Source organism: Sus scrofa, chromosome 2 (genome assembly GCF_054392235.1).
Source record: "Sus scrofa isolate SSC_HxYL_T2T_F1_AM1 chromosome 2, Sscrofa_HxYL_maternal_Yorkshire_Landrace_v2.0, whole genome shotgun sequence".
Classification (NCBI taxonomy): Eukaryota; Metazoa; Chordata; class Mammalia; order Artiodactyla; family Suidae; genus Sus; species Sus scrofa.
The window spans coordinates 60796226-60812038 of record NC_139384.1 but is presented as its reverse complement, the minus strand read 5'-3'; the positions used below and the strand labels follow the sequence as shown (position 1 = coordinate 60812038).

General features: G+C 45.3%; 2 protein-coding genes across 2 annotated transcripts; one reads left to right on the top strand and one right to left on the bottom strand.

Annotated features, from left to right (window-relative positions):
• Positions 1 to 2934: 2934 nt before the first annotated feature.
• Positions 2935 to 13993, bottom strand: H2AC25 (H2A clustered histone 25). Its single transcript, XM_085012154.1, has 2 exons — positions 13366 to 13993; positions 2935 to 3303 (listed from the first exon to the last, which is right to left on the bottom strand). Exon 1 carries the CDS (start codon positions 13937 to 13939, stop codon positions 13547 to 13549), a length of 393 nt encoding a protein of 130 aa, XP_084868280.1. The 5' UTR covers positions 13940 to 13993; the 3' UTR covers positions 2935 to 3303; positions 13366 to 13546.
• A 229-nt stretch (positions 13994 to 14222) lies between these two features.
• H2BC26 (H2B clustered histone 26) lies at positions 14223 to 15813 on the top strand. The gene has a single exon (XM_085012155.1). The coding sequence runs from the start codon at positions 14276 to 14278 to the stop codon at positions 14654 to 14656; it is 381 nt and encodes a 126-aa protein (XP_084868281.1). The 5' UTR covers positions 14223 to 14275; the 3' UTR covers positions 14657 to 15813.

The following is a 15813-nucleotide window of genomic DNA, read 5'->3' as shown; positions in this document are numbered from 1 at the left end:
TTTGCTTGCTTGTGTGGAAGAATATGACCATTACTAGAGACCTATGGGAAGTTGGGGTAAGAAGCTATTATGGTTATATGTGGATATAAAATGTATTCAAAGCAGAGCTCATCTGCTCTCAATGGAAAGTGAAGATGACAACAATAAAAGTACACCCTCCTAGAACGTATGCTAAACATGACTTTGGTTATTACCATATGTATGATCAGGGTCATGGCAAATAAGGTTATTTCAGTAAGTCTTTGTGATTCAGACTCAAGAAGAACCAAAATATTGTGTTAAATGGGTTATTTTCTTTAAAGAAATAAGAAATTTAAAACATACAAAAGTAGACAAAATAGTAAAATAAACTGGACTTCAGCAATTATCAGCCTAAGACTGATATTGACTCATTTATACCTCTGCCCTTCTCTTGCTCAGATTATTTTGAAAAAAAAAATTAATCCAAAATACTATATCATTTCACATGTAAATATTTCTCTGCATTCTTAGGCCATCCAATTCAGCTGAAATGATTTGGTTTAATATTTCGGGGATATAATTAATCATGCTCATCAACAAATCACAGGTCCTATCTTCCATGTGTTTATCACTCACAAAATTTCGTAAGAGTATACTGCACAGAGCGCATATAAGCCTGAGTGTTTTCAAAGCAATGAGGAGAAGAGTGTTTACCCAGAGTTCTGGAATATTAATTTACTAGGACTGACAAAACAAAGTACCACACTCTGGGTAGTTTAAACAGTAGGAATTTTTAGTCCCACAGTTTTGGAGGCCAGAAGTCTAGGATCAAGGTGTGGGCACGGCTTGTTTCTCCTGAGAAATCTCTCCTTGATGTGTGGACTCCATCTTCTCCCTGTGTCCTCATGGTCATCCATCGGTGGAGGTCTGTGCCCTAATTTGCCCTTTTTTATAAGGATACTCGATTAGCTCACTCCAAAGACCTTGGACGTCCTTGAGACTGGACCTGCAACACCAACTCTTCCTTGGTCTCCAGACTTCCCTGCATATTTCAGACTTGCCAGCCTCACAGTCGTGTGAGCCAATTCCTTAAAATAAATCTCTTTTTTTAAAATATATGCCAGTGGTTCTGTTTCTTTGGAGAATCCTGACTGATAAAACCTGGAATCAGTATTCTCTCTTTTCACTTTCACCTCTAATTGTAAACAAGCCAAGTTATTTTCTAAGCCTATCTTTTTTTTCTTTCTTTGTCTCTTTCTTTCTTTTTCTTTGTTTCTTTGTTTCTTCTTTTTCTTTTCTTTTTTTTAATAACATCAAGTGCAGCTAACAACATTCTCTCGTGCACTAACACTCTATATCAAACAGTGGTTTCACTACACAAGGAGAAGTGTAGGTTTCCGGACTCTCGTTTCCTGTCATATGATGCAGGGACCACCTTCCCAGCTCACCATTTCTTCTACGATAATGCTGCATAATGACAGACTTGGTGACCTTCAGCAGGAAGCCCCAGGGCTACTGGTCACCATGGCTGCTGGCTCTAGCTTGCAGCTCCTACACACTAGATCTCTCTCTAGGCTCAGGAAGCAGTTCCTCTCCAGGGTGTGCAGTCTTGGAGTGCAGGATAGGAGTGCAAGGCTGGTGACGACTCATTGCACCAGAAGCCCTTGCTCTGGAAATAGGCATAGTCGCTTTTACCTAACTGCCATCAGCCAATGAGGGCCCAAGATGTGCAAGCTTCCTGGGGCTGCCCTAATTACCACAAATGGAGGGGCTTACTACACAAATTTACTCTCCCAGTTCTGGAGGCCAGAGTCTGAGGTCAAGATTTTGGCATGGCCTTACCCCTTCCAGAAAATCTAGGGGTAGATTTTTTTCTGCCTCTTCCAGTTTCTAGTGGCTCTAGGCATCCCTTGACTGTGGCTATATCACCTGAGTCTCTGCCTCCACCGTCAACTTATTCTTGCATGTGGCAATGCTCCCTCTGCGTCTTGCCTATAAAAAGATATTTAGGGCTCACTTCAGTAATCCAGGGTAAGCTCCTCCTCTGAAGATCCTTGATTTAGTCACAACATTTTCACACAAAGCAATAAAACAGATTCTGGGGTGAAAATGTGACCATTTCATTGTGTGGCCATTTTTTGAGCCACATGCAGCTGCACCCAAGGTTATGGGGGGGTACCCCTGGAAGTGAGGAGTGGGGCACATGATTGGGGAACATTTGCTGAACTCAAATTAGCACAGGCAGATTTAGTGCAGGGCAAACCCTCCTACTATCATAACTGAAAACTAAATTAGGGAAACAACACAGTGGTGACCTTTCTAAAACTGTGTTGCCAAATGGAGTAATTTGCATGGAAAAATATGTATATAACTTAGCTGGCTATGCCAAAGGGAAAAGCCATTTAAGAGTTAATGTGGATGAAAGGAATGTTCTTAGCATGAGTGGTGACATCAAAACCCAGTTTTACCCAGTGTCAATTTGTGCTGGGTAAAACTGCATGGATGACAGAAAAACTGCCAAATTTGCAGTGGTTTTCATGAAATAACACTAACATATTCTTTCTCTTGAATCTTTTGTTATTCACATATGGAACACTCGCCAAAACCGCTAGGCGGAGTCAAACTCCTGCTTTTAGAAATACTTTGTACAGTGCCCTACAGAGACAAAGTCCTGTGAAATTTTGGAGGACAGCTAGTGATTGCAGTGACTATGAAGATCAGTCTCCACAGGATGGATACCATTGAAAGACAGAACAATGAACAAGAGAAGCAAGATGGAGAGTCTCAGCTCTCCACACACCAACAAATATGGACAGAATAGAAGCAGCATTTGTTCCCCTTCCTCTATAGCCAACATCATGTATGTGTCTAGCTTTTCAATTCTATCTGAAATACTAATTTCCATAAAAAGAGAAACAAGTTATCTACAGCTTCAGTACAAAGAACAACAACAAAAATAGTTGAATCCATCCATGTCTTTTTAAAAAAATTTTTATTTTTTAATGGCGCCACCTAGGGCATATGGAAGTTCCAGGCCAGGGCTTGAATCCAAGTTGCAGCTGCAGATTTTTTAATCCACTGTGCCAGGCCAGGGATCAAATCCCCACCTCCACAGTGGCCCCAGCTATTGCAGTCAGAGTTTTAATCCACTGCACCACAGCAGGAACGCCAGATGAATCCATGTCTTCAAAAACCAAAATCTGATGTGTGTTTGTCAAGGTTTCCATGCAATTCTCCAGTTCTTAGTAGACACTGAGTGTCCCACAGATTTAATTCAATTTTGACACCATGTACCTGGAGATAATGTCAGACTCCACAGGTTAAGGGCTCAGTCCTACAAGACTAAATTAATTAAAAAATTAATAAAAGTCCCACAATTAATTTAAAAAATTAACCGATAGTCAAATCTAAGAAAGAAATAGAAAATTTTATTTGAACCAACTTGAGGATTATAACCCAGCAGACAGTCTCTTAGAAAGCTTTGAGGACTGCTCCATCCATTAGAGGTCAAAGCACAATTACATAAATTTTTGAGGCAAAGCGTTATACACCAAAGTGTTATATATCAAGGTAGTACACTGGCAGGTTTTTTATGTTAAATCTTTCTTTTCCTGTCCTAAAATAATTTTGTTTCATCACTGCCTTCACTTCAGAAGCCAGTCACAAGTCCAGGATGTCACCTGTGCTTTTGACTGACTGGCTATAGATCAGAGGTTCCAATGTACCTTGTGTTTGATTAACTTGTAAGAGAGGCTCACAGAACTCAGTGATAACACCTTCCTTATTAGACTGCTGGTTTATTATTAAAGGATATAGTTCAGCAACAGCCAGATGGAAGAGGTGCACAGGGCAACAAGGTATGGGGAAGAGTCACAGAGCTTCCATGTGCTCTCTGGGCATGCCACTCTTACCAACCTGGAAGCTCTCTGAACTCATCCTCTTCCGTTTTTATGGAGGTTCCATTATTAGGCATGATTGACTAATTCGGCCATTGGAAATTGTGTTAACCTCCAGCACCTCTCCCCTCCCCGGGGGTGGGTGAGGGGAACTAAAAATTCCAACATTCTAATTACTTGCTTTTTTCTCCTGGTAATCAGCATCCAACTTCAAGGACTTTCCAAAAGTCACCTCATTAGTGTAACCAAAGACACATTTATGGTGCTCATCACAGGAAATTCTAAGCGTTTAGGAGTTCTGTGCCAGGAATAAGACCAACTATGTAACTTCGTATTATAAGTCACAACATCACACAAAACAAAACAAAACAAAAAACAAATCAAAATTCCTTGATGGAGCTGAAGTAACTTGTTGCTGTCAGAAAGTAAGAATGCTTTCAACCATCTCAGGGCTGTGCTTAAAGGAGAAAAGAGCCATTTTATTTTGAAGGGTCTCCTTTCGGCCAAATTTAAGAATTTGAGAATCATGTAACAGTCATAATGGTTAATTAGAATGTGTTTATAAAAAAAGAAAAGTTAACGTATACAATAACAAACAGGACAATTAAAGATGTAAATAATTCTGTGTTGCATTTTTACAGATTTCAGTAAAATAGAAAGCAAGCCTTTGACATATATGGGTATTTGGTCTTAAGCCTATGTCTGCTTCTAACGTTCAGATGTGGAAGTGTGTGTATTCCTTTAAGCGGGAAAGAACGAACAAAAATGAGACATAGCGCAGAAGAGAGATCGAGGAGATGCCAGGCAGAGAGGAGGCGGAGATAAATGCACTTGGAGAGAGCCAGGGGAGAGCACGTTTTGCTGGTGTTGCTAAGTAGGGTATTTGGGGTGTTCCATTCCCGAGCGCACAGGAACAACGGTGACAACCAAACCGTCATCATACAGAGGAGAAAAGGCTTCCCTTTCAGGAAGAATACGCCATAGCATTTATGTATAGGGAATGGGTTACCCTGTGAGAAATCGATGACACCAAGTGTGCAAAACCTGGAGAACTTCCAAGATTCTGAGCCGGGGAAGGAGCAGCAAGGCGGAGTTCACCGGGCTCAAGACAGTGGCCGCAGCGGGAGGCCAAGAAGGCGGATGCGTGACCAATGCGGTCAGGCCGACAGCCTTTGAATTGAACAACCAGGAAACGTTCCCAAGTCCAAGCAACAACAACGGCTTTGTTTTACGCAGCGAGCCTAGACCACAGCCCACTGGAGCCAGAGCCTCCAAACCTGCGACCTTCGCTTGCGCTCTACGCTGTCCACACCGCTGTTATCTCCACACCCGCCCCCACCCCGACACTTGCACCCCTGCATCTCTGGCCCTGTAGCCCTTACGCCTCCATCCCCGAGCCCCTAAATCCCCTCCTCCGTACCCTCCCAACCCCTAGCCCCTACATCCCTGCATTCCTCCTGCTCATATACTCCCGCCCCCTGAACAGCCACATTCCCTCAAGGTCCTGTATCCCCCACTTACTCACTTCGGTATCTCTGCAATTCTGCGCCTCTCTATCCTGGCGCCCCCTGTATTCCCACAGTCCTGCATCCCATAACTCTGCACTCTTGAGCCCATGCGCCCCTGAGTCCCCAAGGATCCTCCTCAGAACCCACCACCCACCAAGGACTGCTGAGCCTCCCTCTCACTCGCTACCCCCCCAGCGCACACAGCGTCCCGCCACCTAGGACCCAAAGACCAAGCCTCGCTGGGTCGGCACCATGGGAGGGTCTCTGCAGTCACTACGCGTGTGTACCACCCCGCCCAGCGCGTCCCAGTCACGCCCAAGGACCACGAGCTAACGCGCGGCATCCTGGGGAGGTAGCGGGAAATGGCGACCTGAGCTCTCAGTAACATTAAGCCCTTGGCCCTTTTTATGTTGCAACAAAAACAGCTCTCTCCTGGGCCGGTCTCTGAAGAGGCTGCGCCTTCAGAGTCTCTGCGGGAGGTATCCCTCATCCTTGGTTCCCTAATTTTCTTTTCAGGGTTAATATCCTGTCAACCGAACCTGGAGTCCGGCTCAAGAACTGTTACGGAAAAGGATCCAGTGAGGGAGCGGGCGGCGCCCAGCGGTGGCGTGGCGCACTTCCTCCCCACTCTGGCTGTGTAGCCTTCGAAGTTCAATTTCATCATCTGCTTCCACTGACTAGAGGGAGAAGCATTCCTTTGGTTTTCCTTTTTCCTTTTATTCATCATATATTCACTTGGTACCTATTGTGTGTGCCCTGTAGAGCTCTGAGCACTTGGGAGAAAAGTGCCTTCATGGAGCTTACATCTAGTGGAGGTTATGACCAGTAAACGGAAGATAGAGCCGTAGAGGTTTACACACTAGGCGGAAATAGAGCACCATTGGTTTGGGGCATGTTGCCCAGGACCATGAGGACGTGAGCGGAAACTTGAAGGTCTTCGGAGTGGGGATGGGATGCGGTGGGCTGGGTTGCAGCTCTGGGGACAGTGGGACCCCTGGTTTGGAGGGACAGAGACAAACAAAGGGTAGGAGGAGCCAGGGCGGGTAAGGAAGCCTGGTTCAGGTAAATGGAAGAGGGACTCCTGCTGTGCACGGAAAGATTGGGGCTGTTACTTGGAGAGCAAGAAGCAGCAGGCACTATTGGGCCTGCTAGAAGTGACCACCTTCAAGGGCTTTGAGGCCCTGCACCTCTGCAAAGTTCTCTCAGACCACTCATGTGACATTTGGGGGGGGGGTTATAAATAGGAGGGTGATGGGGATTTTACACACAGCGTTCATGTTCACTCATTATCAGACTCAAGGAGCCCTGTGTACAGCACAGCTGTGGTGCTGGCTGGGCTGTGCCATTCCAAATGTGCAAGTGTCCTTGGAATTCTTGGACATGTCCTTGGTTGGCTACAGTTTCTCCCGCCCTCTAGGAGTTCAGCTTGAAAGTCATTCCCAGTGCCCATTGGTGAGGGGAAGAAACAGAGCTGTTCCATGGAAAGTATCCTGTCTGGGTCACCTGCCTGAGTGGTGTCCTGCAGCTCTCAGCTGGAAACATTAGGGGCAAACCTGCCTTCCAAGTTCACTACTATGTTGTGGAAAGGCTCACAGACCACATGAGAAGACTCAAACTACACCATTGATTAAATTGATTTAAAACAGGCCACAAGAAGTAAGGGAGAAGAGAAGGGGTGAGCTGACAAACTTGGGACAGGCTTCAGTGAGGAGGAAAGCTGCATCACCTGGTCCTGGGCACACATGGACATGTGTGTGTCTTGTAGTTCCCTGCCACCTTGCCTCCTCACTTATTGTCCAAGTGACACCAGGGGCCCTGAGCAAAGGTGTACAGGTGCAGCCACACAGGGAAATGCTCTTCTGTTGAGAGTCCCAGCAGTGACTGCTTAAGATTTATGAAAACTGAGTGCCTCAGGGGTTCTGAATGCTTAGTACCTACTACATACTTAGTGATCCTGAATATTTAATGTCCCTCATGCATTTACGATCATGAAAATTTTGAGGCTTTTGTGTAGTGATCAAGGATATTTAATGCCTCTTGTATACTTAATGATCACAAATATTTAGTGACCAGATGCCTCACATTTACTTAACCTGTGTCTGCATCCTCCTATCCTATCCATCAATTTGGGGAGAATTAGAATATTTGCTACATTATGTCTTCCAAGGCACAAACACTGTATGGTCCCCTATTTATTTAGATCCTTTTTTCTTTCTTTCAGCATCATTATGTACTTCAGCAGCAAGTCCTGTCCATGTTTTGTTAGATTTATATGTTTCGTTTTCTTTGGAGTGATTTTACATGGTATTGTGTGTTTTTGCTTCTTTGCTTGTTCGTTTGCTTTTTTTTTTTGGCCACACTCACGGCATATGGAAGTCCTCATGTCACGTCAGGAATTGAATCTGAGTCAGAACTGCAAACTATGCCACAGCTATGGCAACGATGGAACTTAACCCACTGCACTGGGTTGGGGATCGAACCTGAGCCACCACAGGGACAACTCAGGATCCTTGACCTGCTTGCCACAGTGGGAACTCCCATGGCATTGTTTTTACTTTTTTCACATGCTCACTGCTTATATACAGAAATGCAATTTTTTTGTGTGTTTATGTTGTATCGAGATTTTATTGAACTTAGTTATCAGTTTTAGTTAATTGTTTCATAGATTTCTTGGGATTTTCTGTGTAAACAATAATTTCATCTGCAAATAGTTTTTTTTTTTCTGTTTCAATCTATATGCTTCATTCATCTTTTTTCCTTCCCTTCCCTCCCCCTTCTCCATTTCTTTTCTTTTCTCTCTTTCTTTTCCTTCCTTCCACTGCCTCCTCTCTCTCTCTTTTCTTTATGGCTTATTGCACCAGTTAGAACTTCCAACACTTCACTGAATGAGTGGTTAGACAGACATCCTTTCCTTGTTCCTGATCTTAGAGGGAAAGCATTTGGTCCTTCACCATTAATCATATTGTTAGCTATCAAATGCATTTTTTATACTTTTTCTGCACCAGCAGAGATGATTACATGATTTTTCTCCTCCTCCTTCTTCTTTTTTCCCTGCCTGTTGATGTGGTGGATTCCAAGTGTGGCCATTGGGAGATCAGTATGGAGTCAACTAAAGTAGTTCAGGTATGAAATGATGTTTATGAGTTTCCTGTGGCTTCTGTAACCAACTATCGCAACCTAGGATGGGGGTAGGGAGGCTAAAACAAGAAATGTTTTTTCCTCCCAGTTCTGGAGACTAGAGGTCAGGGTGTCGGCAAGGCTGTGCTCCCTCTGGAATAAGCAGGGAGGGAAGGATCCTTCCTGCTTCTTCCGGTTTCTGGCACTCCAGGCATCCCTTCCCTTGTGGTACTTCACTCCCGTCTCTACCTCTGTCATCATGTGACCATCTCCCCATGTCTCTGTGCCTTCTCCTCTTCTGTCTCTTATAAGAAGAGTTGTCATTTAATTTAGGGTCCACTTCCATCCCAAATTACCCCCTCATCTCAAGATCCTCAGTTTAATTACACCTGCAAAGACAAATAAGATCACAGTCACAGGTTCCAGGGAGGGAGCACCCTTCAGTCACTGCAGGTGGAATCCTGGACTAGGGTGGTAGCAGCTGACATGGAGAAAAATCTGCTGTCTTGATGTTTACTAACTTGCTGTTGATCTCCATGTGAGCAACCATGGAAAGGAATGAGTCAAAGACAGCTTTTAGGAGTTCCTGTTATGGCACAGCAGAAACGAATCCAACTAGGAACCATGAGGTTTCAGGTTCAATCCCTGGCCTCGCTCAGTGGGTTAAGGATCCGGCATTGCTGTGAGCTGTGGTGTAGGTCGCAGATGCAGCTCAGATCTGGCATTGCTGTATCTCTGGTATAGGCCGGAAGCAACAACTCTGATTAGATCCCTATCCTGGGAACCTCCGTATGCCATGGGTACAGCCCTAGAAAAGACAAAAAAAAAAAAAAAAAAAAAAAAAAGACAGGTTTTATTTGTCTGTTTATTTTACTTGAGTCACTAGAGTATCACAGGACCATCTACCCTACTGGGGAATAAATAACTGGGGAGGTGTTTGTGTGTGTGTGGGTGGGTATGGGTGTGTGTGTCTTCCAGTGTTGGGGGTAGTGTGGTGGTGGTGTCACCCAGAGTGAGGTCCAGGCACCACAAGTTTATGGAAATCCCAAGCAGGGGTGTTGAGCCTGGCACTCTGGAAAGATATCTGCCATCAGTGATGCCTGGGTCCACTGAAGCCCGGCCTGGATGAAATTATGAGCAAAGAGGAAGCTTCTGGTCCAACCACAGAAACTGTGGTGGATGGCAATGTGACTATTGCTGCTCCTAGCATTGAGAGTAGAGGCTGTCGGTGCACACATGGGGTACAGAGGGCCTTGTGATTTGCTGTTGACTCCCAGCTTGGGGCCAAAGTGACAGTGTGCAGGCCAGGCCTTTAGGGGTCCTGAGCATTTGTCTTCTTGGGACTGTGTAAGGAATTTTGAATTAGCCACACAGAGATACTGTGAGAAGCACCAAAATGTCCAGACAAGTAAAAGAGGCTGCCAGATCAGTACCTTTCCAGGGACCCCTCCCACTGACCCATAACTGATCAATCAACTGAATGCCCCAGCCCCCAGCACCAGAAGGCTCCAAATGCCTATGAGCCAGCCTTCAGCATGTTTAGTTTAGTTTAGCCTGGCTCAAACTGCTGACCCACAGACCCATTATGACATTTAGGGGTGATCTGCCTTTCTGCAGGAGAAACCTGGAGGGACATGACCCAAATAAGGCTGCACATGGCTGGGAGTGAACTGAAGGCAGGGCAGCAGGAGACAGAAGTGGCTGAGAGGCCCAAGGGCAGCATTTGCTGGGTCTAAAGTTGAGAGGGAAGATAGAAGTGCCCTGGTGTCCCCAGAGACCTGTGTAGTAGGCAGCAGGACCGAGTTGCCCAGGAGGGAGGGAGGGAGGGGAGTGGATGGAGAAAGATGCGGTTTAAGAGCTTTGGCTGGGCATGAACTGGAGAAAAGCAAAGCCTTCAATGAGGCTTCGTGAGCAACGCATGGAAACAAAGCCCTGGTGAGGGTGCAGGGTGGGGGCTGGGGGCAGATTGTGATGACCAGGGCTGGGACAGCCATGTAACAGGGTGACAGTATGAGCAAAAGAGCTCAGCTCAGCCCAGATCCAATAGCACTGGATGTCAGATGCTATGGGACTCGGGCCAGCCTGAGAATTCTGGAAACGGGATATTTTATCTGCAGTGGGCATGGATGTTTCTGAGGCTACCCAGGCTATATTCTTCCTCTGGGACCTCCCACCTCCATAACTCATCTTTCTTTAAATAAAGTACCTACCCTTAAGGATGTGTGCAGAATGACCAAGATAATTCAGGTGAAGGGAATGTGTGACATGGCAGCTGGCTGGGGAAAGGTCTTGAAGCTCCACTGAGGCAGACAGAGGGAGAGGCTGCTGCTACTCAGAGGGACTCCATGGCCCTCTTTCCATGAGGTCCCATGAGGTCTTCAAGGGATACAACAGTCCATTTCACACTTCACCTACCGATAGAAGGGACGGAGACACCCGGTCTCCTCCTTTTCTTCTTTTTGGTGCATATCTATGTATTAGGTTCATGTTTCTTTTTAAATTGAGGTGAAATACACATAAACATAAAACCATTCTAAAGCGAACAATTCAATAACACTTAGTGTATTCAACAGTCACCTCTTCCTAGCTCCAAAATATTTTCATCACTCTAAAAGGAAATAGTCACTCCATATTCCTCCTTCTACCTCCCAGCCTTGCAACCACTAATCTACTTTCTGTCTTTCTGGATTTGCCTCTTTCAGATGTTTCACATAATGGGAGCCTACAATATGTGACTTTTTGTGTCTGGTTTCTTTAACTTAGCACAATGTTTTTGATGTTTGTTCATGTTGTAGCATGTGTCATGCCTTTTTATGGTTGAATAGTATTCCACTATATGGATAGACCACATTTTGTTTATCTTTTTGTCTGTTATGGATATTGGGACTGTTTCCACCTTTGGAATATGAATAATACTGCTGTGACTGGGACGTGGGTGTTATGGACATCTGAGTCCTTGTATATATCTGGGGGTGGCATTGCTGTGCCATACAGTGCTTTCTTTTTTTACCATGAGTCTGATGAGTTTTCTCTAGCAAGGCAGGCAGCTCTGCATGTTTTATCAAGTTTCTGAACCTGATAACCCTGATAAATGATCAGATTTTGGATCTGAGTTGCCTAATAGAACTTTCTGTAATGATGGAGACCTAAATCTGTTCTGTCCAATGTGGTAGCTACTGGCCGTGTGTGGCGAGGGTGATTGAGAAATTGTGTCTTTGTATTTACTTTTAATTAATCAAAAATTAAATAGGCCCTGGGGCTGTATATACTCAACATTAGAGATGACAAATGACCCCTTTAAGCACCTCGCACATCACGGCTCCTCTTAACAGGAATTAAAAATCTGGAGCTCCATGATGACACTTGGAACACTCAAGCCCCCTGTTCTTGAAAAACCTTTTTTTCTTAATTAAATACCACTGAAGAGGATGAAGACATATAATAACCTACAGGAGAATCAATGCAAAAATCGAATTTAGGCTAGAATGAAGGCTGTCACTAGAAAGATAAGGTATTGGTCTCCAGAAGGCTCTATAATTTCTTGCCTCATCCTTGGTCCTTGCACTGAAATAGGTTCCACCTGGCAATGTGGGTCCTGCTATCTACCTACACTGCAGGTGAGTCAGGTGTTTTCCACCCACACTGATTGCAGTTCCTATCAATTTTTGGTGAAAGTCTCATAGCGCTAGGATATTTTCTAAAGACTAACAGATATGTGATTAACTCAATGTCTAGGGAGCCCTGGTTTGAGAACATCTAATTTTAGTAAGATACATATTTATTAAATATCCCTGAATTATCTCACCGGCTTGTATTTATTGTTGTAATAAAAAATAACGACAGCAAGAATAACTAACATTCACTGAACTCTTATATTGTGCTAGAGATTTTTGAACAAGGGGATTATTATGGATTAATTCATCTAATCCCTTCATCTCACGAAGTAAGTGCTAATTTTCATCTCTCAGTTGACTTTGCAGGAGCATCTCTAAAATAATCAAACCCTCTTTATAACAGAAGGTACAATTCATGAAAAATCATCTTCTGAAATATCCACATGTATATTACTTAATCTAGTCCTCTAACAATGTTCATTTTAAATATACTAAACCCATCAATGTAGTTTTCCTTATCAAACTCAATGTGCAAATTATTTTATTCTGATTTTAGCTGTCGATTTAAGGTGATCTCTGATTAATGTCTGGCAAATCCAAATTTAACAGTTTAAATTCCTTTAAATAACTGTTCTTTTTTTTTCCCTTTTTTGGCCACGCCCACAGCATATGGAAGTTCCTGGGTCAGGAATCGAACCAGCGCCACAGCGACCCAAGTCACTGCAGTGACAAAGCTGGACCCTTAACCCTGTGCACAAGGGAACTCCAATAATTACTCTATTTTTCTAATTTACACCTCTTTTCAAAATAATTTAATACTTCTCAAATACTGTACATGCTTCTAGCAAGACAAACCTTTTCTAAGACCTTAGAATTTTCAGTGCAGTAAATTAGACAATTGTAGTAGACAGCATGTTCTTTAAAATACTAGTTCATACATTATACACTTAGAGATCATGTCTGCCTATCAGAACCTGAGACTACGATTTTTCTCTTAAGTTTAAATATTTTCAATACCAGATCACTCTACACGTTTTTCCTGGTATAAGAAAAGTCTGTATTGGGCATCTAAATGTCACACAGTGACACTTTACGGAGCTAAAGCTGCTTGTCACTGGTAATAACATACACATCTTCAGGATGAATAGGACTGAAACCTCATGAGGGCTTGGGAGAAAGATTCAAGGAAACGAGTTGCATTTTCGGCGACATTCCTCGCAGTAAATGAACTCTCAGCCCTCTGTGCCACTAGGCGCACCCCAATCGTACCTCAGGTTCGATTTCCCGCGAGCCCTGCCTTGAGCAGGTGAGCTGTGGAACGCCATCACTAGTAAGCAGCCCTCAGCCAGTGCTGCTCTTTTCTTGAGACTGTGGGTGGCTCTGAAAAGAGCCTTTGGTGTCACGGGGCCCCCAGGGGGCGCACGGCCGTTTCCGACCCGCCTCCGCGGCCTCACTTGCCCTTGGCCTTGTGGTGGCTTTCGGTCTTCTTCGGCAGAAGCACGGCCTGGATGTTGGGCAGGACGCCGCCCTGAGCGATGGTCACGCGGCCCAGAAGCTTGTTAAGCTCCTCGTCGTTTCGGATGGCCAACTGCAGGTGGCGCGGTATAATGCGAGTCTTCTTGTTGTCGCGCGCCGCGTTGCCTGCCAACTCCAGGATCTCAGCCGTCAGGTACTCCAGCACCGCAGCTAAATACACAGGCGCGCCCGCACCCACGCGCTCAGAATAGTTACCCTTGCGAAGAAGCCGATGCACTCGACCCACAGGAAACTGCAGGCCTGCGCGCGAGGAGCGCGACTTCGCTTTTGCGCGCGCCTTACCTCCCTGCTTGCCTCGGCCAGACATCTCTCAGTCAGGCGCGGGGAGAGAAGAAAGTCGAGAAATAACACCCCAAGTAACGATGAAGCAAGCGTCAGTGAGCCCTTATATATGGTCTAGAGGTAGGTGAGTCGGAGCCTTCCCATTGGGTGGTGATAGAAGCCAATCAGAAAAGGAACCCGCTATCCCCTAATTTGCATGTGCCTTTTGCTGTGATGACGTATGGGGCGCTGGATCCTATCAGAAACTAGGAGCTCTTGATCCTTCATTTGAATACAGGATGTATAAGTTGAGTGGTTTAGGAGGTTTGGAGTTTTTTGTGTGTGTGTGTGTGTGTGTGTGTGTGCGCGAAGATCTGCCAACATGCCTGATCCGTCCAAATCGGCTCCGGCACCCAAGAAGGGTTCTAAGAAGGCTGTTACCAAAGCGCAGAAAAAAGATGGCAAAAAGCGCAAGCGCAGCCGGAAAGAAAGCTATTCCATCTACGTGTACAAAGTGTTGAAGCAAGTACATCCCGACACGGGCATCTCTTCTAAGGCCATGGGCATAATGAATTCCTTCGTCAACGACATCTTTGAGCGCATCGCCAGCGAGGCTTCCCGCTTGGCGCACTACAACAAGCGCTCTACCATCACGTCTCGGGAGGTGCAGACAGCTGTGCGTCTGCTGTTGCCTGGCGAGCTGGCCAAACACGCCGTGTCTGAAGGTACCAAAGCCGTCACCAAGTACACGAGCTCCAAGTGAGGCGCGCCGAGGCGCCCGGGAACCCAAAGGCTCTTTTCAGAGCCACCCACAAGATCGAGAAAGGGTTTTGAACACGTGAAGTGTTATGTAAACGCATCCTTTTCTGCTCCATAGCGGTTCTTGTGTTCCTTAAGAGCACTAGACCCGTTTATCTCTTTCCCCCACAAACGTGTGAGCCCGTGTGAGCAGAATGCGAGAATGCCCCTGCTTCTTACAGTGGTCGGATATGGGAACGAAACAGCTGGATTGTGGGGGAGGTGATCAAAGAACCGATGTTGACTCTCGCCTCCGCCCAGAGCTATTAACGCTTCTCTAAGCAAAGTAGGAACCTTGACCTCAAGTGCGCTTTTGTGTTTTGAGTGTGCCACTTCCAGGGATTAAGCGCAAGAACCCCACCTAGGTCCAGTCCTTTACTCCCCTGGCGTTCACCTGTGGCTGAGGGGCGCGGGTCGACTCCCATCTCCCGCCCAAGGGGCCTCCGCCAGTTGCCCTCACTTCCGTTTCCCTGATGGGTGAGTCTGAAGGTGCACTATAAAGGACCACTTGATGAGGCTCTGGGTATTGTGGCGCAGCTCTGGCGGTGGCGCCTGGCGATGCATCCCACCTAAACCAGACATCTTTGTCCTAAGGCAATGAACACTTACAGGAAGATGTTTGCATGTCTGGATCCTTCAAGGGCAGGATGTTTGAAACCGAAAGAAAAATGGACGCTTGGTGGAACGCAGCGCCCTGTGCACGGGAGGCGGATATAATAAGCCGACCCCCTGATGCAGGTAGCTTTAATCTTTATGGGGGACGGGGGCGAGCGGCAATTTAAGAGGAAAATAACCTTTTCCCCAGCAAATGTAGCTCTCTCCCACTTCACCTACATTATTTTCTGTGATGTGGTTAATGATGCAGAATTTTCTTTTTTTTTTTCCTTTGAATTCATGGCATTCATTTGGTCAAATGTCATCTTAGCTCGGGGATGCTTTGGCGTGAAGAGACTTCAGTCTGAGAACATCGCCTACCTGTTTTCTTGCTTTGGTTTTTATCATTTGTAAGAATGAGATTCCAAATAATCACTTTCCTGAGCTGTTTTTGAGAATTACATGTATTGAAAGATTATGTCATCATCTCAGGCAAGGAGCAGAGCTCATTAAAATGTAACAATTGTG

Bases quoted from the DNA above. Each gene is read 5' to 3' on its own strand.
- H2AC25 (XM_085012154.1), bottom strand. From the start codon at position 13,939: ATGTCTGGCCGAGGCAAGCAGGGAGGTAAGGCGCGCGCAAAAGCGAAG.
- H2BC26 (XM_085012155.1), top strand. From the start codon at position 14,276: ATGCCTGATCCGTCCAAATCGGCTCCGGCACCCAAGAAGGGTTCTAAG.